The 22,243-nt window shown below is 49.0% G+C and overlaps 2 protein-coding genes across 2 annotated transcripts in view; one reads left to right on the top strand and one right to left on the bottom strand.

Moving 5' to 3' along the window:
- GDAP2 (ganglioside induced differentiation associated protein 2) overlaps positions 1-4,317 on the top strand; it is a 46,042-nt gene extending 41,725 nt beyond the window's left edge. The window contains 1 exon segment of the mRNA XM_064143928.1: positions 3,983-4,317. Within this exon segment, the coding sequence (XP_063999998.1) occupies positions 3,983-4,317 (335 nt within the window).
- Positions 4,318-13,087: 8,770 nt separating this feature from the next.
- Positions 13,088-21,566, bottom strand: TENT5C (terminal nucleotidyltransferase 5C). Its single transcript, XM_064142974.1, is given in 3 exon segments — positions 13,088-18,031; positions 18,034-18,555; positions 21,535-21,566. Coding segments are annotated over 2 exon segments (1,170 nt in total). The 5' UTR covers positions 18,530-18,555; positions 21,535-21,566; the 3' UTR covers positions 13,088-17,357.
- Between the last annotated feature and the right edge of the window lie 677 nt (positions 21,567-22,243).

The raw sequence follows: 22,243 nt of genomic DNA, 5'->3' as shown, positions 1-22,243 counted from the left end.
ACAGTTATTTGGACTCTCAAAGGGTTTTAACACGGTCTTTTGTAAAATAATCTGCAGACAGTGTAGGGCCACAGGCTTGAGGGTTGGGTTTCTTTCCTAGTCATTCTGCCTTGTGGTGTTTAGTACCAGGCCATGTGGTCTTTACTGGTTGGTTCCTGAGCAAGAGGAAGCACCTTGAGTGCTGTGCCCAGTTCTGGGCTCCTCCATTCAAGAGAGATGTTGAGGTGCTGGAGGGTGTCCAGAGAAGGGCAGCAAGGCTGGGGAGGGGCCTGGAGCACAGCCCTGTGAGGAGAGGCTGAGGGAGCTGAGGGTGTGCAGCCTGCAGCAGAGGAGGCTCAGGGCAGAGCTCATTGCTGGCTACAACTCCCTGCAGGGAGGCTGTAGCCAGGTGGGGTTGGGCTCTGCTGCCAGGCAAGCAGCAACAGAACAAGGGGACAGAGTCTCAAGCTGTGGCAGGGGAGGTCTAGGCTGGATGTGAGGAGGAAGTTGTTGTCAGAGAGAGTGATTGGCATTGGAATGGGCTGCCCAGGGAGGTGGTGGAGTCACCGTGCCTGGAGGTGTTGAAGCAAAGCCTGGATGCCATGGTCTGGTTGATTGAATAGGGCTGAGTGCTAGGTTGGGCTGGATGATCTTGGAGCTCTCTTCCAAACTCGTTGGTTCTATGATTCTATGAAGAGGAACCAAGGAAGAGTAAAGCCCAGCCTGAAGTCTTCCCTCCTGTGGTACAAGGGGAGAAGAACTGCTGCTGAGGTTCCAGTCCAGGAAAAGAGACACAACTGCAGGCAGGAATACTTCATAGCCTTCCAGGGCAATGATTAAGATTAGCAAGCTTAAAGACAATGTTGATTCTAGATTAGGCTAGTAATGAGGGTGCTGGAGCACTGGAAAAGGCTGTATGGAGAGATTGTGAAGTCTCCCTCTCTGAAGGTGTTCAAAACCCATCTGGATACCATCTGTGCAACCTGCTCTAGGCAAACCTGCTTTAGCAGGCAGGTTGGACTAGATGATGTCTGGAAGTCCCTTCCAGAGAAATTATTGTGTTCCTGGATTCAGCCCTGGTGAGGCCTGTTCTAAGCATCACGGTGTAAGGTCCTGGAGTGTGTCCAGAGAAGAGGTTTGGAGGGCATGTGTACGAGGAGCAGCTGAGAGAAGTGGGGTTACTTAGTCTCGAGAAGGGGAGATCTCATTGTGCTCCACAACTACCTGGAAGGGGGGTGCAGTGAGGCTGACATTGGTCTCTCCTCCTAAGTAACTAGCAACAGGATGAGAGGAAATGGACTGAAGTTGTGCCAGGGAAGGTTTAGAGCAGATGTTAGGAAGATTTTTTTTCCACAGAAAGAGGGTCAAGCATTAGAACAGGCTGCCCAGGGAGGTGCTGACATCACTGTCCTTGAAAGTCTTCCAGAAGCATGTAGGTGTGGCACATCAGAATATAGTTTAGTGGTTGTGGTAGTTGGGTTGTGGTTGGACTTAAGGGTCTTTTCTAAGCCTAATGATTCTGACTCCAACCCCTACCATCCTGTGCTACTGTGAACTGTCTGAAGCACAGCTGGAAGGACAGACATCTCTCATGACAGCACCACGTGCAGGGACAGACACCTCTCATGACAGCACCACGAGCAGTTTTTGTTCACAGAATTAACCAGGTAGGAAAAGACCTCCAGGATCATCAAGTCCAACGTACCACCTAACCCTTCTAATTAACTAACCCCTGGCACCAAGTGCCTCATCCAGCCTCCTGCTCCAAGCTCCCAGACCACTGGGCCCAGGCCCTAGAAGCACCACTGCAAATAGATGACAGCTCCATGCAGAGCAGTGCCCAGCAGCGCTGCAGAGCCACAAGCAACTGCTTCAGACCTTTCTCAGCCCCAGATTCTGCTCCCTTCAGCAGGCAGCTGCTCTGGAACAGTGGCTGGCACTGGTTCTGAGAGGCTCAGCAGTCCTTTGAGCACATGAAGCCAGAGAAAAGCCCAAGCAGAGGCTGCTTTTCAACATCCCAGCATCTCCTCTGCTGCCGTGATCATACCAACCGCTTCCATCCTGGAAACAGCACGCAGCAGCTCAGTAGACCCATGTTTAACACAGGTTTTGGCCCTCTTGAACAGATGGTCCTAATTTCCCAGGCTAGGAGCACATGCTCCAGTAAAACCCACCCCGCAGCCTCCACGGCAGGAGCGATGCCGACAGCAGCAAGCATGCTCAGCAGCCGGCACCTGTCTGGCTAGTGCCACGGCCAGAGCAGTGCAGGTATAGCGCCGGCTGCCGGCACTCAGGAGAGGGGTTTGAGCAGGTGCCGTCTCCCCGGGGACACAGCTTTTGCAGCATCCCAAAGCACAGCACAAGCTCAAGGCTTGCTGTGCCTCCCCCTTTCCGGGATAAATGCCCAGCCACGCAAGGCTGGGGACGTGTGGCAGGGCAGCGAGCGCAGCCAGCGGGCAGAGGCATGCACAAAGGGTCTCTCCAAACAGGCTGTGCTTGGAGAAGGGGTCTCATCTTGGCATGGAACCTCGCCTCACTGCCTTCTCCAGGTCCTTTTCCTCCAAGAGAAAACATCAACAACCTTGCAAGCAGCTGATGTTTAGTCTGACCTCGCTGCTGTGTCTCCAGCCCGTGCTGCCTCATAGGGATCACTGGCTTGCAGAGATTTTGCATTGCAGAGCTCTCAGGCCACTGAACGAGGGTCAGAGCTATGACATGTCCTTAGCACCAGTCCTGGCTCCCCTGCAAAAATGAGAGGCAGCTTCCAGAGTCACCGTGTGCTGGCCCAGATGCAAACACCAGAGGACTGGCTCCTGGCATGGGGCAGAGCAGCCATGAGGTTCAGCCAGTACTGTGACTCTATCAGATGCACCACGGCCGCCATCCACAGCTGCCAATGTCTTTGAAACACTTCAAAGAGCCTCTCCCTGATGCAAAACAGAGGAGTTGGCCAAGCAAGCACGTTACTGTCTGCTGCACTACACTGCTCAGAGACAGGGGCACAATCCCTCATGGCATCACAGAGACCTTTTGGGAAGACCACACAGTCCATATTCTCCAAAGGAGCAAGTGCTTCCAGGGAATGCATGCACCACTTTATCAGATTGGTTACTGGGATGGACTATGAACAGCTCAAAAGCTTCCTAAGCTGCTCTCTAGGTACACCCACACATTGGTCCTCCAGGAACATCCTCCCCCACCCAACCACTCCGTCAGCTTCAGGCTCCCCAGGATGGGATGGAGATGAGCACGAGCAGAGTATGTGTGGCACTAGGCACACAGTGGACTGGATTCAGGTTTGGGAACAGCACAGGCAGTTCACTAAAGATCCATGCATGGAGCACTTGTTGTATGAGTCACAGACCCTGTTGCAGGCCACTGCTCTGGCAGCAGGCACCAAGCTAGTGCCAAGATGGTGAGCTGATCCATCACCAGGCTGAACCAGGGAAGACAGGAGCACGTGTGGGATCTCACCAGTGTGTGGCATTTTGCTTGCAAGGCAACCACCAGCTTTTTGAAGGCATCAAATGACATCTCTGTTGAAAGACTTTTGCTCAAGCCAGCCAGTTGCCTGGGTGCAAGTCTCCTCCACGTGCCTGCGGCAAACCCTGCGGCTGCAGGCAACCACAGTGACTGATGGAGACCAAAGGATATAGAGCAGAGCTCTGGTGTGATGTGCTCTCTGCCAGTCACAGAGCCTGAAGCTTCTGGTGCTTGGGTCACAGCAGAAAACCAGGGGCAAGAATCATTTGGCAGGGTGTAGAAGTGCAGGAAAGCAATGGAACAGTCCTTATCTCAGAGGGGCAGAGGCAGCTCCCCTTCCCTTGCTGTCCTTAAGCATGACATGCGAGGAAGAAGGAAATCAAAGTAACTTGCAAAAAAGGCCCTTCGCTCATGTACCCCAGGAAACACCTGGCTCAGGTCTCAGCCAGGTCCCTGGGCTGCTGTGTGCACGCAGGGGACGCATCTGGTTGCTCTCTCCTTTTCCCCCTGCCTGGCTCAGTACGTCACCAGCACCTGGCACACTATGGCAGCTCCTGCGCAGGCTGCACCTGGCCCTTCAGCTTCATCCCGGTTCAGCTGCCCTGTCCTCTCGAGAGCTGCCGTTCGGAGCCTGAGAAGGGCACTCACACAGCAGCTGTTTCCAGCCACAAACCCTGCTGCGCCACGGCAGCCAGCTGGTCAGAAGAGGGACATGCTTCCCATGACACTGAAAGCCCCCAGGAGTCCTGGCTTCAGTGTAACCACAAGGCTCCTGTTCCTGCAGGTTCCCCCTTTGGCTTCTGGCTCCCCGGCAAGCCTGGCGTCTCCTCCAAGGCCATGGCACGGCCGTGGTGACCACAGTACTTGCTGCCCCTCGCCACTGCTGTGCCAACAGCAAAGCCAAGCACACACAACACCTCCAGCAGAGAGCGTCTTCCTTTGCACCCAATTGAGCATGAGCCAGCTCTGCCCTAGATCCACCCCTAGGAGAGCCCGAAATCCATAGGCTTCCTTTTCCACTTCCTCAGGCCGTGTCCAACACACAGCTCCCTCACTGCAAGTCATGTCCAAGTCTACAGACTGCTACAGGAGACTCTCCTCATGCAAGCTGCCTGGGATACCCAGAGAGCTCATAGAATCAGTCAGGGCTGGAAGGGACTACAAGGATCAGCCAGTGCCAAGCCCTCTGCCATGCCCAGGGACATCTACCCTAGAGCAGGCTGCACACAGCCTCAGCCAGCCTGGACTCAAACACCTCCAGCCATGGGGCCTCAACCACCTCCCTGGGCAACCCACTCCAGCCTCTCACCACTCTCCTGCTCAACAACTTCCTCCTCACAGCCACTCTCACTCTCCCCACCTCCAGCTTTGCTCCATTCCCCCCAGTCCTGCCACTCCCTCACAGCCTCAAAAGTCCCTCCCCAGATTTTTTTGGAGCCCCTTTCAGATGCTGGAAGGCCACAAGAAGGTCACCTGGGAGCCTCCTCTGCTCCAGCCTGCACAGCCCCAACTCTTTCAGGCTGTGCTCACAGCAGAGCTGCTGCAGCCTCTCAGCATCCTCCTGGCCCTGCTCTGGACACACTCCAGCATCTCCACAGCCCTCTTGTCGTGGGGGCTCCAGAGCTGGATGCAGTACTGCAGGTGGAGTCTCAGCAGAGCAGAGCAGAGGGGGAGAATCCCCTCCCTGGCCCTGCTGGCTACACTTCTGCTACTGCAGCCCAGGCTCTGCTTGGCTTTCTGGGCTGCAAGTGCACACTGCTGGCTCCTGTTGAGCTTCTCCTTCAGCAGCACCCCCAAGTCCCTCTCCTCAGGGCTGCTCTCCAGCCATTCACTGCCCAGCCTGGATTTGTGCTTGGCATTGCCTCCACCCAGGTGCAGGACCTTGCACTTGGTCGTGTTGCACCTCATGAGGTTGGCTTGTGCCCACCTCTCCTCTGTCATGTGTTACAGCAGCTCCCTGCAGGCTCAGCAGTTTACTGGTTGCAACCACAGGCATAACCACATTAGGCCAGCACACCAAGGCACACCAGGGAAGGGATACATTTAATCTGTTCACATTGTCCTACCATGAGTCTTCTCCTCGGGGAAAGCTGAAGCAGCACATCTCACGGGGCTGAGAAGGCTGCTGGCCAGCTGTGATCCTCGCTATAACATCTTCCAGGGAGTGAGAGATTGGAGCCACTTTGGTTGGCTTCACCAACACAAACCTTCCCACCACACAAAAGCTGTAGGCAGACTTGACAGAGGAGCCAAGCTGAGTTGAATCTGAGCAGTGCTGCAAAGCAATCTGACTCATCTCCTCACTGAAGAAGGGGCTGCAGGAAGCCCATCTACCAGTATTTAGATGACCTCCAGTTGCCTAGCCTTGCTCTAGAGGCAAAACTCCAGACCTTTATTTTGATCCACCAAACCTTTCTCAGGCACTGCAATCTCTGTGATAGGAGGAGCTGGCTCTGTCCCTGGACCTCCAGCCCTGCCAGTTAATGCTGGGCTGTGAAGAAGAGCAGCACAGTTCCTCAACCGTCAGTCCATAAGCCAGCCATGAGGCTGCACCAAACGGCTGGCTGGGACCAGGCTCAGCTGGCTCAGCAGCAGCACTGGAGATGGGCAGAAGGTGGGGGCTGGCTGTAGCCACTCTGCCAGAAGTGAGGGACTTGCATGGCACCAGGTCATGCCACCATGCAGGGCACAGTACATTTTCTGTCCTGCATAGCAACAAAGCTGCCTGTGAAGGGCTACATTACTGCTCTTAGGTTAAATCAGGCCACATGGCCAGCACCAGCTTCACTGCTGAGAGACCAAGGCAATGGGAAGTGAAAGCCACAGAGACTGCGACACCTGCTCTGCCTGGCTGTTTCACTTGTGTCTCTCCAGAAACCTTGAGTTGCTATATTTGAGCACTGATTGTGTCCCGGCTCTGCTCTTATCCTTGTTTGTGAAGTTTGACTGAGTTCACACACTCCTGTGTATACCACATGCCACTCTCTGGCTGCCCGGGAGCACTCGCAGCTGGCTGAGATCCTCCCACACTGCAGGGACACAGGCTCCTGGGGACAAAGCAAATGCTGTCCTCAGGCTTTCCACACCACCAACATGCCAGCACACACCGGAAACTTGAGAGCAGCTGCTGACAGCCCAGGCTGGGGGCAGGCTTTTTTACCTGGAGGGTGGAGGGGGCACTGGACAAGGCTATCCAGCCTGGTTGCGTGTGGAGTCTTCTCTGGAGACTGTCAAAACCCACCTGCACACATTCCTGTGCAACCTGCTCTAGCAGGGAGGCTGGACCAGAGGATCTCCAGAGGACCTTTCTAACACTACAACTCTGTGATACTCTCAGGAGTCAAGCTCAGATTCTGTAGCCAGCACTCAAGTAATACAATCGGTCATGGTTGGAAGGGACTACCTAACCGAAACCTCTCCAGTGCAACCTGAGAACATTTCCTCTCATCCTATCACTTGTAATTAGGGAGAAGACACCAACCACCCCCTCACTACAACTTCTTTTTAGGTGGTAGTGGAATGCAAGTAGATGTCCCCTCAGATTCCTTTTCCCAAATCTAAGCAACTCCTGTTCCCTCAGCTGCTCCTCATAAGACACCTCCAGACCCCATGCTGGCTTTGTTGAGGAGAATGACTTATCCTAGCATAAAAGGTAGCTTTGAAATGCCTTCCTCTCTTCCCTCAGCTGCAGAATCCATGTTTCTCTAAAGAAAAAAACAGAACATTTTCCTTGTTAGCAGTAGTTAATCCTTTTCTGGGCATCTTCAAAATCCACCTGGACACATTCCTGTGCAATCTGCTCCAGGAAAGCCTGTTTTAGCAGAGGGGTTGGACTAATTCATATAATCACAGAATCAACCAGATTGGAAGAGACCTCCAAGCTCAGCCAGTCCAACCTAGCACCCAGCCCTGGCCAATCAACCAGACCATGGCACTAAGTGCCCCAGCCAGGCTTGGCATCAACACCTCAAGGGATGGTGCCTCCACCACCTCCCAGGGCAGCCCACTCCAATGATTTCCAGAGGTCCTCTCCAACCTCCATCATTCTGTGACTGTTTCCTCTTTAGAAAAGCCTGCATCATCAGTGGCGTGTAAGCACCCAGAGCAGCAAACACACAGGAAGAAAGCTTTTCAGTGTTCTTCAAAGGCAAAAGCTCAAGAACAAATTATGTCATGTGCATTTCCTAATGGGAACACTTTCCTCACAGCCTTGAATTCACAGAATCAGTCAGGGCTGGAAGGGACCACAGGGATTAGCCAGTTCCAACCCCCTGCCATGCCCAGGGACACTCTACCCTAGAGCAGGCTGCACACAGCCTCAGCCAGCCTGGACTCAAACACCTCCAGCCAGGGGGCCTCAACCACCTCCCTGGGCAACCCATTCCAGCCTCTCACCACTCTCCTGCTCAACAACTTCCTCTTCACAGCCACTCTCACTCTCCCCACCTCCAGCTTTGCTCCATTCCCCCCACTCCTGTCCCTACTCCCTGACAGCCTCAAAAGTCCCTCCCCAGATTTTTTGTAGCCCCCTTCAGATGCTGGAAGGCCACAAGAAGGTCACCTGGGAGCCTCCTCTGCTCCAGCCTGCACAGCCCCAACTCTTTCAGGCTGTGCTCACAGCAGAGCTGCTGCAGCCTCTGAGCATCCTCCTGGCCCTGCTCTGGACACTCTCCAGCATCTCCACAGCCCTCTTGCAATGGGGGCTCCAGAGCTGGCTGCAGTACTGCAGGTGGGGTCTCAGCAGAGCACAGCAGAGGGGGAGAATCCCCTCCCTGGCCCTGCTGGCTACACTTCTGCTGCTGCAGCCCAGGCTCTGGGTGGCCCTGCGGGCTGCAAGTGCACACTCATATCTGAGAGCCAGGCTATGACTGGCACCTCCCCAAAGAAAAATTAAGATGGAAAATATATAATAGAAGATTTTTTTTAAAAATCAGTAATAAGAGCTCTCTGAACATGAAAATCAACTCTTTAGAAGTTTGTTCCCAACGGTTATACAATATTTACACCTTGCTTTTGCAGCACTTGAGTGCTCTGCTCACTCTAAGCTGTGAAAATGAAGAACTGGTTGAAGTCTAGGTAAGCTGCCAGCACTGAGGCATGTCTGGATTGTTAAGAATCCATCAGTAGGGAAATAAAAAGGAAATTAAACCACTGGAAAAATAAAAAAGTATGTTAGGTTGTTATGGAGCACGATTACAATTCAAGGTAAGGTTTAACTTGATGCTTAATTCACATCGCTATGCAGTGAACACAGCAGGAGGTTAAAGGCCCCTGTGCTGCTTCTCAGCTCTTGGCAGCGTCCTGGGGTCCTCTGTGGAATGGTCCATGCACAGAAATACTCTCACAGAAGCAACCAGCTTGGAAGAGACCTCCAAGCTCAGCCAGTCCAACCTAGCACCCAGCCCTGCCCAAGCAACCAGACCATGGCACTAAGTGCCCCAGCCAGGCTTGGCTTCAACACCTCCAGGCACGGCGACTCCACCACCTCCCTGGGCAGCCCATTCCAATGCCAATCACTCTCTCTGACAACAACTTCCTCCTAACATCCAGCCTAGACCTGCCCTGGCACAGCTTGAGGATGTGTCCCCTTGCTTGCCTGGCAGCAGAGCCCAACCCCACCTGGCTACAGCCTCCCTTCAGGGAGTTGTAGACACCAATGAGGTACCTCTGCTTCAAAACTCTGCTTCTCCAGTTCATCTCTGAGGTTTCTTAAACACCTGCAAACTATTCAGTTTCTGAAGCATCCCAGGACTATCCATCCCCTTTCCCTTCCTTCTCAATCAATAGGCAGATATGATGGTTTGGGTGTTACCCACCCCCACATTCTTATGAAATCACCCAGACTAAACTCAGCTGAGCTGGAAATTAAAGACTGAAGCTTTCTATTCACAGCTTAGCACAACATGCAAGCAGGTACTGACAATCTGTACAGCTAGAGACAGACACAGACAAGTTAAAAAGGTAATGCAGAAACACAACAGCCCTACCAGAAGCCAAAGTTCCCAGCAGGGGCTTCCAGTCACCCTTCCACCTTCTTTCCACCCTGCTACCTTATCCCAGACCTTATCTTATGTTCAAGGTGAGTCTGGAGAATTGGCATGGGGGGTTAGGAAGCAGAAGGATTAGTTACAGACAGCAGGTTAGAGAGGGAAGTGCATGCAGCCAGAGCAACTCTGTTATCTCTGTTTGTGTTCCTGTTCTTATCCATCACAGCAAGCCTACGAGTGCAGCAGCCATCACCATTGTTTCCTTTTCACAGCCTATAATCACCAAATTATTCCAGCTAGCTTCAAATAAGCACACATCCAGCCTGAACCTCCCCTGGTGCAACTCACAACCATTTCCTCTAGTCCTGTCGCCTGCCACCAAGAAGAGGGCTGACCCTCCCCCCACTCCAACCTCCCTTCATGTCCTTGAGAGTAAGGAGGTCTCCCCTCAGCCTCCTCTTCTCCAGACTGAACAACTCCATCTCCCTCAGATGCTCCTTGCAGGACACATGTTCCATGCCCCTCCTGAGCCTCACTGCCCTCCTCTGAACGTGCTCCAGAACCTCCATCTCCATCCTGCAATAAGGCTACAAATTGGCTTTGTTTTAGTCTTTCTGAAACTTCTTATTTTTTCTTTTATCTCAAGCCCTTTCTGCACCTGGGAGCTTGTGTTCAGCATTTTTAAAGTGCAAGATCACAAGTCAGGTGGGCCAATTTAATAGAGAAAGAGTTTTCATCTTGCACTATTTGAAAGCAACTCTTATCTCTGCATTCTTGTTCTTATCCATCTCAGCAAGCCTATGAGTGCAGCAGACATCTCCGTTTCCTTCTCACAGCCTAGCATCTCATTCTTCTCACTAAAATATTCTAGCTAGCTTCAAACTAGCACAGCAGACCTTCCAAAATACCTGCTTCTGGCCCTGCCAGCAAGTCCCTGTCTTGCCTAGGCCCCTCTTCAGGCTAATTTTTTTTGTCTGGGAAATAGTAGTACTTAGGAATCCTCTTTCTGTCAGACAAAAGAGGCTAACCAGCAATGTAAAGCATGTACAAGCTCAGCTGGAATATTGCTCCATTCAAGGTTTCCTCTGCTCCAAAACAGACTTTTTTTTTTTTGTTTTTGGTACAAGCAGCATTTGTCTGGAATAATTCCCCAAATTCACTGCCAGAGGCTGAGCCCCATCCACACATGTTGCTCCCACTGATGGAACAGGGCTGCAGAAACATACTCCAGTGCAGCTGGACAGCAAATCAGTCACAGCCACTGGCATCTGCCAGGACATTAGCATATCCCTCACAGCATTTGCTAACCCCCACAACTTGCTACAGGGAATCTGGGTGGTGGGACCAACAGCAACCTCTTCTCTCCAAACCAGCTTCCTTTTCCTCCTTCTTAAGAAAAGCTGTCCTGGAGAAAGAAGTGGAAGGGAACTCACGACGTCTAAAGAGCTATATCAGTCCTGGCTACACAAGATTTGGGGGAGCCCTACATGAGCAGATGATTGTGAGGGCTAACAGATGTGATGACAAGAGCTCTTTGCTTCAGACGTGTTGTGACCTTGTGTCCCAAGGATACTCATCCTCAGTGTTTCAGATATGGGAGTACAGAGGAAAGGACCAAGGAACTGCTGCCAAGTGGTGACAGAACATAAGCTTTCTTCCTTGCTCTCTACTCTGAATTTGTAGGAGAACATAAAATACTGCCAAAATAATCTGCATCCATCTGTGGACTTTCCAGGAGGTATGCTGAGATAGCTAAGTTATTCTGAAAGCTGTGATATGAAGGTGTAGAGCAGGGAATTGTTGCAGACAGTGGGTTCATAGGCAGGAGAATACCCACAAAGGGACCAGCTCGTGAGTACAATTCACCTACCCCACACCCAACATGGCCTTCCATAGCAGCTGCAATCAGTATAAACCCCGAGCGGCACAAGTTTCCCTGCTCTCTGAAGCAGAATAAAGTTAATGTTTCAGGGGTATAAGAGCACAGCATTTTGTGGGATCAGCCAGCCAAGCAATTTGTTTCTGGCAGTTCACTAAACCATCAAACTGAGAATCAATGCAGTAACACCAGAGTAGGGAGTAAAGCTTTCCTTAACTATCAGATTAGGATCTAGCAGCTGTTTTGTGCACAGCTCTTGGCAAGAGTCCTTTCCCACCAGGCTAACTCAGCTCTTTCCTACTAGGAAAATCACTAAGGTTTGGCAGGTTAACTGCTCCTTCAGCCTACAGGATACAGAGCTCATCTTGAGAAAGCTCAGCAGATAATAGCACTACTACTACATGACCACTATATCTAACACCCATGCTGAAGCGATATATTACACCCTTTTATTTATGGTTCTTTTAGGTCAGTGGACAAGTAGAAATCCTACTTCATAGCTGAAAATAGCAGCTTCAGGTGTTTAGGGTATTCATGCACTAAGTATGTAGTAAGCAACAGGGGGTAAGGCAAAGATATGCAAAGAAAAATCTCTCACAAGAACGTCTATTCTGCCTCTGATCTCATCTTACACAGCATGAACAAGACTGAGTTCTAGCAGTACAACAGAACAGGATCCATGAACAATACAACAGCAAGAGAGCAAGAACACCTATCTTTAGTTCCTCTCAGTCTTCACCATTATGTAAGTTCTTTGTGGAACCAAAAGTGCATACCACCACTTGCTTAAGCATTGCTCTTTTGCTATTTTGGTATCTGACCCCATAAAACTAAGCTGGGTATTCTAGAAACTTCAAGATGTTACTTAAAATAGCTCAGATGAGATAAACTGGGGAGTTGAGGTAAGGGAGTTTCAGGTAACAGACAGATGGTTTATGCTGCCCAGCTGCATTCTCAGTTCTCCATTTAAGTTCTGAGGGAAACAACTGCATCTTGAAAGTGGACTACACAAGCTCCACTATTACTGCCACAGGACCACACTGCCTCTGCTAATCTCCACATAAGTTGCCACTGCAGGTGTTACAAGATCCTGAAGGCTGGAACTTCTCCAGCTGAGAGTCCAAGCTGTGGAGGGAACCAGATGCAATCACTTCACTGCCCATTATTTTTTGACCCTGGAGCAGGAGGAGCAGTGAGTAGCCTGCCAGATCCCCCTAGCTTTTATTTAAGTTTCACCAGCTCAACCTCCATTGACTGTTGGTATTTAGAAGGATTATATTTCAGGATGGAGCAAAAGCATGAAGATTTCCACCTGCAAATAACTTGAACAATTGCTGACTTCATTCCTCACTTCCTCAGCTCATGAACTGATACATGCAGATGTCCCTCACCTGGAGTGGCATATAAAGTGAAGTGCATCACAGAACAAACTGGCAGACTCTAAATCAGACAAGACACTACTTAACAGACATAGGACTTCTAAAGTCAAGCTGAGAACAGATAACAGTCAAAGGGCAAAAATGAGTCTCTAGAAACTGTCACTAGAATCACAATGAATCGTATCTCCCTTTAGTATTCATTAAGTCAAGGCAGATGTGTACATTCATGAAGAAAGAGCACCTTGAATAACATCTAAAACCAAGCATTACTGTGTGCCCCATCACTATTTGTTCCCCCCAGTGCATCTACACACATTGGCCAACAAGCTCCACAAATTCTTTGTCAGCACTATTTTGATGCAAGAATTACTCAAGGCAAGCAATGTTTAGCATAAATTTATTTGCACAAGAATTTCATTAATATTGAAGTCCAAACCCCAATTTCCACAGACAAATGATCACCACAGTGCAGATCAGTAGACAAGATCACTGTGATCAATCTCACATTTGGGCTCATCACAAATCCAAATGTTCCTCTTACTTTAAGCTGGCAAAACAAAAAACACACCTCACTTCCTCCAAAGACTTCTTTTAACAACTAAAAAACCTAAAAAACAACAGAAAAAAAGCCTTCTAAATGTCAACAGAAAGTACAATTTTAATCTGAAAGAGACAAGCCCAATTTACACACATCACTGAGTGGCCTCTTCCCATACTAGTGAGAAAGTGCTCCAATAATTTCCCCACAGAGCCCAGCATCCCACCTCATAACTAGTTCCACCAAAGTTCAAGAACACAGGAAATGTATTTCACCTTATCTAACAAATGGTTGAGTACAACTTGGATGCAAGGGCTAGAATTATTACTATCCATCTGGCCCTCCCAATGCCCAAATTAGACCAAGTCTTCAGTGACCGTGGTCAACTTACTGCTTATTCCTGCCTAGAAATAAGCACCCTGATTGAATAGGTTCAGTGAGGATGATAGTAAACAAGTACACTAACAGCTGAAAATTGAAGTTCTTTCCTAAGAGGCCTATTCCCAAGTTCTCATATAGTAACAGGCTGAGATTACTATCAAAATTAGTGGTTATTCTTGTGATCAGAAACCCACAAAACCTAGACATGAAACATACCAAGTGTTTAACCCCAGAACTCAGTCTTTAAGTTTCACTAAAAAGCCTTAGGCATTTAGATTAGACTTAAATATGGCCTACTGCTTCCTAGATATGAAAACTGTGAAGAACTCTGCAGAAATGGCTGCTCAAAAGCAAGCAGTAGTCTTCAGCCTCTGGCTTAGTGACTGACTGAACTAGCTGAAGAAAAACACAGCAATAATTAAATCTTGAGCCACAGGAGCATAAAGTATGCTTTAAGGTTACAACTTTTCTAAGTGGCCATGGATCAGTATGGGGATTTTCCAAAAGTGACTAAACCCCAGTCTAGATCTTTGGTAGCATCTTTATTAAAAAAAAACAACACAACACTAAAAGAGCTGATGAAGAAATTAGACCAATGAACTGTAATCAAACAGAACTTGGCAGTAAATACTGACAACAGATGCTTAACCTCAGACCGACTTAGCCCACCAGAAGTTAAGCCACAGGAAGAAAACAGCTATTTTAAACCACACAGTCTAGTTTAGTAGAAGCCTAGTCCTGAGGAACGATGCAGTGATACAAAAACCTAGTGTTACTGCAGCTTGGATCTGATGCCACTGCCTAGAGGGAATGGTAACAGTCTGAAGCAGAGCAGTCTTTCTCTAACCTCCACTTGACGCAAATGAACAACAGAACAGAGTAGGTTTGCAGCAGCATTAAGTACTAACAGCAGACAGAATCAAGCAGGCACCTTAGATTCAGCACAGGGGCATTAGTAACTTCAACCTGACACTCATTCTCATGTTACTCTTTGTTACAGAGGCCACCATAAAATCTTAACTCAAACTAGCTTGTACAGATCAAAATGAAGCTGCTGCCACATGCAACATCAGCCTGCTAGGACAACTTAAAACAGAAAGGGGTAGACTGCTTGCAGCAGTGATGAAAAGCTACTGAGTATTCCAGCTCTAAGTGCCAAGCCAGGATTATTGGAAGGCAAGGAGACAGTGTGGCCCATCAATTCCTTATACAGTAGGGCCGATGCAGAAGGTAGTCTGCAGCTTCAGCATGAAGTTTAACTATTCAAGAGCTTGATATCCAGGCTACAATACTAAGACTCAATACACCAGAGCCATTTAAGAGCCAGGCAGGGCATACAGCAGTACTGCAAAGCTTAAACCCCTCAAGCCAGCTGTTCAGAGAACAGTCACTAAACATAAAGCTCACTCAGAGGCCCAAGTAATGTTATACTAGCAAAAACACAGTCTTTATGGCAGGAAGCTTGAATTCTCAGTAGCTCAGTCGGAACACATTAGAGCCTTCCTTCTAATACTTTCTTTTTCCAACAGATGCCCCAGCCTGATGTTCATCAGGCAAGCCATTCAAAGACTTAATAAAATTTAAGCTTGTCAGTTTCAAGTCTGCAAAGATTCCTCCTGAGCATCTGACCACTTCTACATGAGCTCATGTACAGGAACAGTTTCTAAAGATCAGCCACGGGATTGCACAACAAAGATACAGAAGCCTGAGCTATCTGGCATGCAAATAAAGCATGTCCCTCTAGGCACTGGTTCACTTCTGCAACCGGTATAGCTTGGGTTGGCCCTAAAAACAGCTACTTAAGAAACAATAACTATGACACAAGCAAAATGATTCCTTCTTTTCAGTGGCATGCTACACTAAACCAAGCATTGCCTTGCATGCAGAAGTTATGCATAACCAGCTTTGCATTCAAGCAGTAAGCCTGCACCAAGATTAACATCCATGACAATGCTGGCATGTGCAATGTTACTAGGTGTTGGTCCTATGAAGAACAGTCAGGGTTGTATTGCCATGTAAGTGCTGCACTGCTGCTGTTTTCCACCTTGAACAGCAACTCTGTATCGGTGTTTTGGCCACATTTGGCTTTAAGTGCAAATCGTTCATTTGGTCAGGCACTTTGGTCTCACAAGCTTGCAGAGACAGCTAGAAGTCATAAAAAGCTCAGGAAACAAGTATTAAGCATTGCACCAGAACATAGTAAATAGCTCTAAGATATGCCTTTTTAGTCTACTTCTCTGGATAAGCAAAGGAAACTCAAGATCATTTACTCGATGTATTTTACTCCTGCAATTCAGTGAAAGTTACCCAGTTAACGTAGTAGTACCACCATATAGGTGTAAGTGGGGAAATTTTAGCCTTCCATATAAGGCGCAGGAGCCTCAAAGCAGCAAGTTCAGCACACATCCTTTGGGAATTTCAGCCCACTACATCTCCAAAGGAGTAGATACTCTTCCAGAGGCTATTCCAAAACCAGGGACAGACTTTCAACTTCTGCGGAGAGCTCTGCTTAGGGTTTATATACCTCTTCAAATTAGGGTTAACACCAGTAGAAGAAAAAAAATAGACTTTAAACACTCAAAATATCATCTCAGACAGTGATGGGGTGATAGCAGTAAACTAGTAAACTCACTCCATAAGTGCTATCAGCAAGACAAGCCTTCAGGGCCTGCCTAAAGTTCTACAAGGACAAGTGTATTTTTAGGATGCACTTCAGGAATTCATACTGTGGTAGGAATGCACATCATCCTGCTACTTACAGTGGCTTAGGGGAGGTTTGTGGGTCTGATTTTTGTTGTTGAGGAGCTTTTGTTTCTTTTAGCTGTGGACCTGTGAGGAAAGCTGCATTAAACCTTGGTGTAAGAGCTGCAGTGCTTTTCAACTGTGCCAAAAATGGTTTTGAAAGATGCAGTCAGAAGTTTTATCTTGATCCTGCACTTAGGAGTTTTCCCATGCTAACTAGTCCAACTGTGGTTCCAGTCCCTAATTTCAAGGGCCTTTCACATTAGCAAGTCTTAGGTTGTATTTTGGTGCATGTTTAGAGACCCCACTATCAAAGTTTTTGCACTCAAGAAAAAGTTAGCCAGCTTATGCTAATAATCCATCTTCAACTTCCAATAAGTTTATCTTGAACTTGAGGCAGGACCATAAACCCCTAGGTAATACAGGACACAACACTTAGGCCCCCTACAAGACAGACAGTATCCTTTCAGTTACCAGCTCTACACAGCCAGAAAGCAGAAGCAGTCCAAGCATGACATGAGCCCACTCTTGCACAATTAATTCAATAGAAAGTTGGCCAGCACTTGAAGTGAGGAAGTGTAGGGCAATGAGGTTAAGCAATAGAAAGCACAGTTTTGCTGCTGTTCCAGGGCTGGCTTCTGCCTGGCTTGAGGCATTTTACAGTTTTTCTTCTATTAACTAACTCAGTTTAGTGAATACTCCACTTCCAGAACTAGTACAGAGTTACTACTCCTCTCAACATCTGGCTGCTGGTTCTCTTCTCCTAACGAAGAGGTAACCAGCAGAGGCTTCTTGGCATTTGTAAAGAGATACTGAAAGGTCCATTGCAGGTCCCCTGGCTGCATATTCCTATAGCACACCAGGAAACCAACAGTCCAACGCAGCCACATTGCCATTAGAAAGCCTCCAACTGACAGTTATTGCTTGTCTATATACACGCTCAGCATCTGGGCCTTCAGTAGCCTCCACTCAACACTGAAGCAGAACAATCAGTTGCAAGGCAGCCAAGTAGGGTAAGACTGGCTGTAAGGCACAGGAGCATTGGCAAGGTAGTAATTGCTGAAGTTAACATCAGTAACATAAGGTGCTGGCTGGTAGTAACAGGTGACATTAGTGGCATTGGGGATGATGTTTTGTTCTGCCAGGACTTTGATTGCTAGCAGAGAAATCAAGTTGAGAGTCTGCCTTCGCTCATGTCCCATTAGACAGACTGTGCTCTCATTCACCACCCTGCGCAGGATCATGAGGTAGTCATATTTGCTCCTCTCTTCTTTGGAGAAGTGGTTCTGGAGGTAGGTCTCTAGCTTGCGCTGCTGATCTAGGATGTCTGGGAAGTCTATGAAGAATCGGGAGCACATGTAGCGCTCTAAGGTTTTGATCTCATCCTTATCCATGGGCCTGAAGTCTCGTACTAAGAGATTACTGTACTTCAGAAGACCACCACCTCGGATCTCTTCAGGATTTTTGGTAGCTATCAGCTTGTTCTGGAGGTGATCAAAAGCTGCTTCAAAGTCTCCATACATGCTCTCCCCAATCACGGTTGGATGGAAGTGCTCTGACATGGGGGTCTCTGAGTAGTCATAGTAAAAGAGCAGGGAGTCCAATATGATTTGGAAGGAGTCCACACTGAACTCAAACTGCCGCCGTATGCAGTCTAACAACTCAGACTCACGTTCCTGCCATGTTTGTTGGAAAGCGATATCAAGCTCCAGCGGTCAGACTCTGTGTACACCTTGACTAGCTTCTGAATGTAAGCTTCCTTCAGTGTTACTGGACTGATTTTCAGCTTGCTTACTCCTTCTGGCAAGAAATTCAAGAGGGACCGCAACACCACATCTCGAACTAACTGAAACTCTGCCTCACTTGGAAGAGAAACTTGGAAAATGAGATCCAGATCTTTGCACCCCAGCCCATTATCTTTGACCAGGACATGACCAGCTGCAGACCCATTCAGACGGACATCACGTACCACAATGCCAGCTTCACTCAGCCTGGTCCGAACAGTCTGAACAATGTCCTTCAGAGTTATCTTCAGAGTTGGGAAGTTACCTCGACCATGGATTGGAACCACCTCTGTAAGAACCTCATGCAGACGACTGACCTGCTCCCAGTTCAGTACACTGCATGACATGCAGTCTGTGTTACTTTGTTTGCTTGCCATCTTGAGGTTTTTCTTCTCCAAAGGAACTGTAACAAGGTGGAATAAAAACATAAGTCAGACTTTATTTATGCTTCCTAGATATATTCTATGGTCTACTTTTCTGTCCACACACAGAGGTGCAAACTTGAAAGAAATAACTGCATATCAAAACGATTATTGGGAATCCTTTCACCTGAAACGATACTCAGCTCCTCTCTTGCTACAGGCACAAAATTCTAGTTGTTATTGTCCTTTTTCTTTTGGTGATGCAGTTAAGTACTTCAAAGAATTGTGTGTCAGCGAGATAATCAATGAAGACGGTAAAAGCTCTACCTAAATTTACTATGTGTATCACCAGCTGATGTCAGACAGTACACAAAGCACTTCCATACATTAAGCTTTGAACTTGTTTCATTAAAGCTCAAACCAATCTTTCTAACAGCAAAAGACACTCAGATGTTCTTTCAGGACTTAGACATCCAATCTGCTGAAAGTAGTTCAATTACAGAGACAGACTCCTTCCCCTCCATAAAAGTTTCTTTCTTAGCTACCCAGCATCTTATCACTCATGAGATAAGGATGAAGCAGGTCTTGCTCCTGCAAAAAGCTACAGCACTTCTGCTTCCTGGACAGAATTTTGGTTACAAAGTCAGGTAACACAACTACTCCATTTGAGCCCCACTCTTTGTAAATAACTCTTTACTCTTCTTCAGACAACGCACAAACTACCTTTAAGAACTATTCATGCTTGGCCCAATCTTTTAGGTCATTTGTAGGAAGGCAAAAAGCTTTTAAGAGTTGGCATATACTCAGATGAGTATATACACATCACATCAGCAATGCACTTCAAAGACTTACAAGCCTCACCGGCCAGACTCAGTCACAGCCTCATTTGAGCTTGTGAACTTTAAGAGTCTGTCATCATAGCTGACAAAATAATTTTCTTGCACTTAAATGGCTCTGCAAATACCAAGATAAGTTCTGCAGTCACACAACTTCAACTGGTATTAATACACTTTTCTAAGTGTTCTAGGTTCCTGTTCTGGCCAGGTACTTCCTAACAGCTACAGACCAAGGGATGCCTCACCTCTTGCCTCAAGTACTAGCAAAGGCTGAGGCTGCCAAAGTCAGACTAGCCAAACTTAATGTACTTAACTCTTGCCTACTATAAACTCAATCCCATGGTTTGCTAGCATGCATCAGTATGGTACACAGAACACTTTTCAAGCAAGAGCCAAGGACCAGCTTTTATAATTTCATGCCTATCCTCTTTCAGCTTTTAGTTTTTGAATAGCTCATTTGACACATTACCTACTCTACCTAGAATTCAACTTTCTCCTGTAAAATATACAGTAAGGTAATAATATTCCTGAGGAAACAATTTACACAGCATGAACTGCTGCATTACTGTGCTGTGGATCACATCAATTCCAGCAGGCACAAAACAAACCTATGACTTAGAAGGCAATTAACTCACCAAAAAATCAAGGGACTCTTCAAACTCAATCCTTAAGTCTGCAATGCAACATAAACAAAGGCACCAAGCCTGCCAGCAGCTGTCCTCGAGCACTTCAAACACAGTAAGTACAACGTTTTTAAGATGCAGATGCACTTATTACAGTCTTCAGATCACTAAATAATGCAAGTCTTCCATGAATTCTACCTTAAGCTGCAAAGGCTTTCAGCTACTACCTCTGAAAGCTTTCCCTCTCTTTCTCCCCAACTGTAGCAGCTAAGAAAACACAGACATCCCACCCAGCAACCAGAAAGGACTGGGAGGAGTGCCCCCCATTCCACCACACACTTAGTTCTGCTTGGTGATCCTCATCTAGAAAAATGCACTGCCCTGTCATTGCGGCAGGAAGATGGAAGTATTTAATTTCCAATTCAGGGGAGAGTTTAATGCTCAGGCTGTCAGCCTATGAAGCCTCCCACTTCCAAACCACCCATGTGTTTTCCTATCTGGCAAGATTTAAGTTAGCAACAACAGAATCTATCAACTTTACTTGGGATGCTGGCAGTTTGCATGCATCTTCTTTCACTTAATCATTTTGGTTGAAAAAGATCTCTAACATAGTCAAACCATTACCTAACACCACCAAGGCTGACGCTAAACTATGTCCCCTAGCACCACATCTCTATCCCTTTGAAACACCTCCAGGGATGCGTATTCAGCCACCTCCACGGGAAGCCCATTCCAGGCAAGAAGGATTTTTTTCTAACACCAAATCTAAACGTCCCTGGTGCAACTTGTGACTGTTTCCTCTCACCTTGTAGAGAGAGTAGGCAGGAGAGACTAACACCCACCTGGCTGCAACCTCCTTTCAGGGAGCTTCAGAGAGCAGGGCGGCCTCCCCTCAGCCACCCCTTCTCCAGGCTGAACAGCCCCTGTCGCCCCAGCCACCCCTTACAAGGCCTCTTCTCCAGACCCTTCCCCTGCTTCATTGCCCTTCTCTAGATCTACTCCAGCACCATGTATTTCTGGTGCTGAGGGCTCCAAAACGGAACCCACTGCTCCGTTTCCCTTCCCATACCTTCCTAGCACAAGAACTTCTAACATCTCAGGCTGCTCGTTCAGCGGGAAGAGGAAAAACAGAAGCTAAGAGAAGCAGCGCCTACATGCCATGCCAAGTGTAAAGAGTACCTGTAGCTTCGCTTCCTCAAGCCTGAGGCAGGGGAGGAAAACACCCCTTCACCTGCACCATGATTAAGTACCTGACCCTGCAGTGGCAGATTTTCCCTCATAAAACATAATTTGACACGACACCTAGAAAGACTTTAGTGGCCGTACCCCTGTGACAGCACCGCATAGCAAGCCCCAAGCCCGGCCTCCATTCCCGGCCGCCCAGCTCTGGAGAGCGGAGCTGAAGCAAGAGGCGGCTCACACGGCCGAACTTGGCAACTCAGCCGCTTCAAAGCACGACCACCGCCGCAAAAGCGATCCGCTGCGCTCGCCTCCAGGAGCTGCTCACCTACGCGGAGCCGGCACCGAGCCGGCACCGAGCCCTCCCGCCCCCGCCGCTCACCGGTCAGCTCGGCCCCGCCACGCACGCCCCGCGCCCGCGCCAGCCTCACCGCGCGCCGCGCGCCGCGCCAGCTCCCGCCCTTTATCGCCGCCGCCGCCGCCGCGCCCGCCCCCGCCGTGAGGTGAGCGTGGGGCGGGGCGGGAGGCGGCGCCGCCGGCGGGGGGGGCCGCGCTCCAGCTCGCCGCCTCCATCACCTTCTTCCTCCGAAAGATCTCTGGCGGTAGGCGCCGGGTTCAGGCCGCCCGGTAGCGCGGGCGGGGGAGGCTGCTCAAGCGGCAGGGCGAGCCGCAAAGGTGCCCTGGCGGTAGCGCCGCTTCTGCCCGTGAGGATGGACGCTCCTAGTCTGGTAGTGGTTCCTGTGAATGGCACTGAACTCGTAATGGTTTTCTTCCCTAGTCTGCCACCTCCTTCTCGTCCACCACAAGATCCTCCTCCCTGTCCATGAGAAGGTGGGGGGGATGTTGGGGAAGGTTAAATAAAATTGGAAGCGCTTCTGTTTCGATCGGGGAAGGAAGACAAGGGCAGGGACGGGTGGTGCGGCGGGCTTTGACTCCTGCCCGCGCAGCGGGAGCCGAGGCGGGTGAGGTGCCTCCCGTGCAGGTGCTCCTGGGCGGCGAGGGGTGCCCGCCGGTGCCCGCCGGCGGCAGTCTGTCCCGTCCCGGTCTGCCCCCGCCTCCCGCCTGTACAACTGCACGAGGAAGGGACGGCA

This window comes from Pogoniulus pusillus, chromosome 5 (genome assembly GCF_015220805.1).
Source record: "Pogoniulus pusillus isolate bPogPus1 chromosome 5, bPogPus1.pri, whole genome shotgun sequence".
NCBI lineage: Eukaryota > Metazoa > Chordata > Aves > Piciformes > Lybiidae > Pogoniulus > Pogoniulus pusillus.
This window is presented reverse-complemented; position numbering and strand designations above follow the sequence as displayed.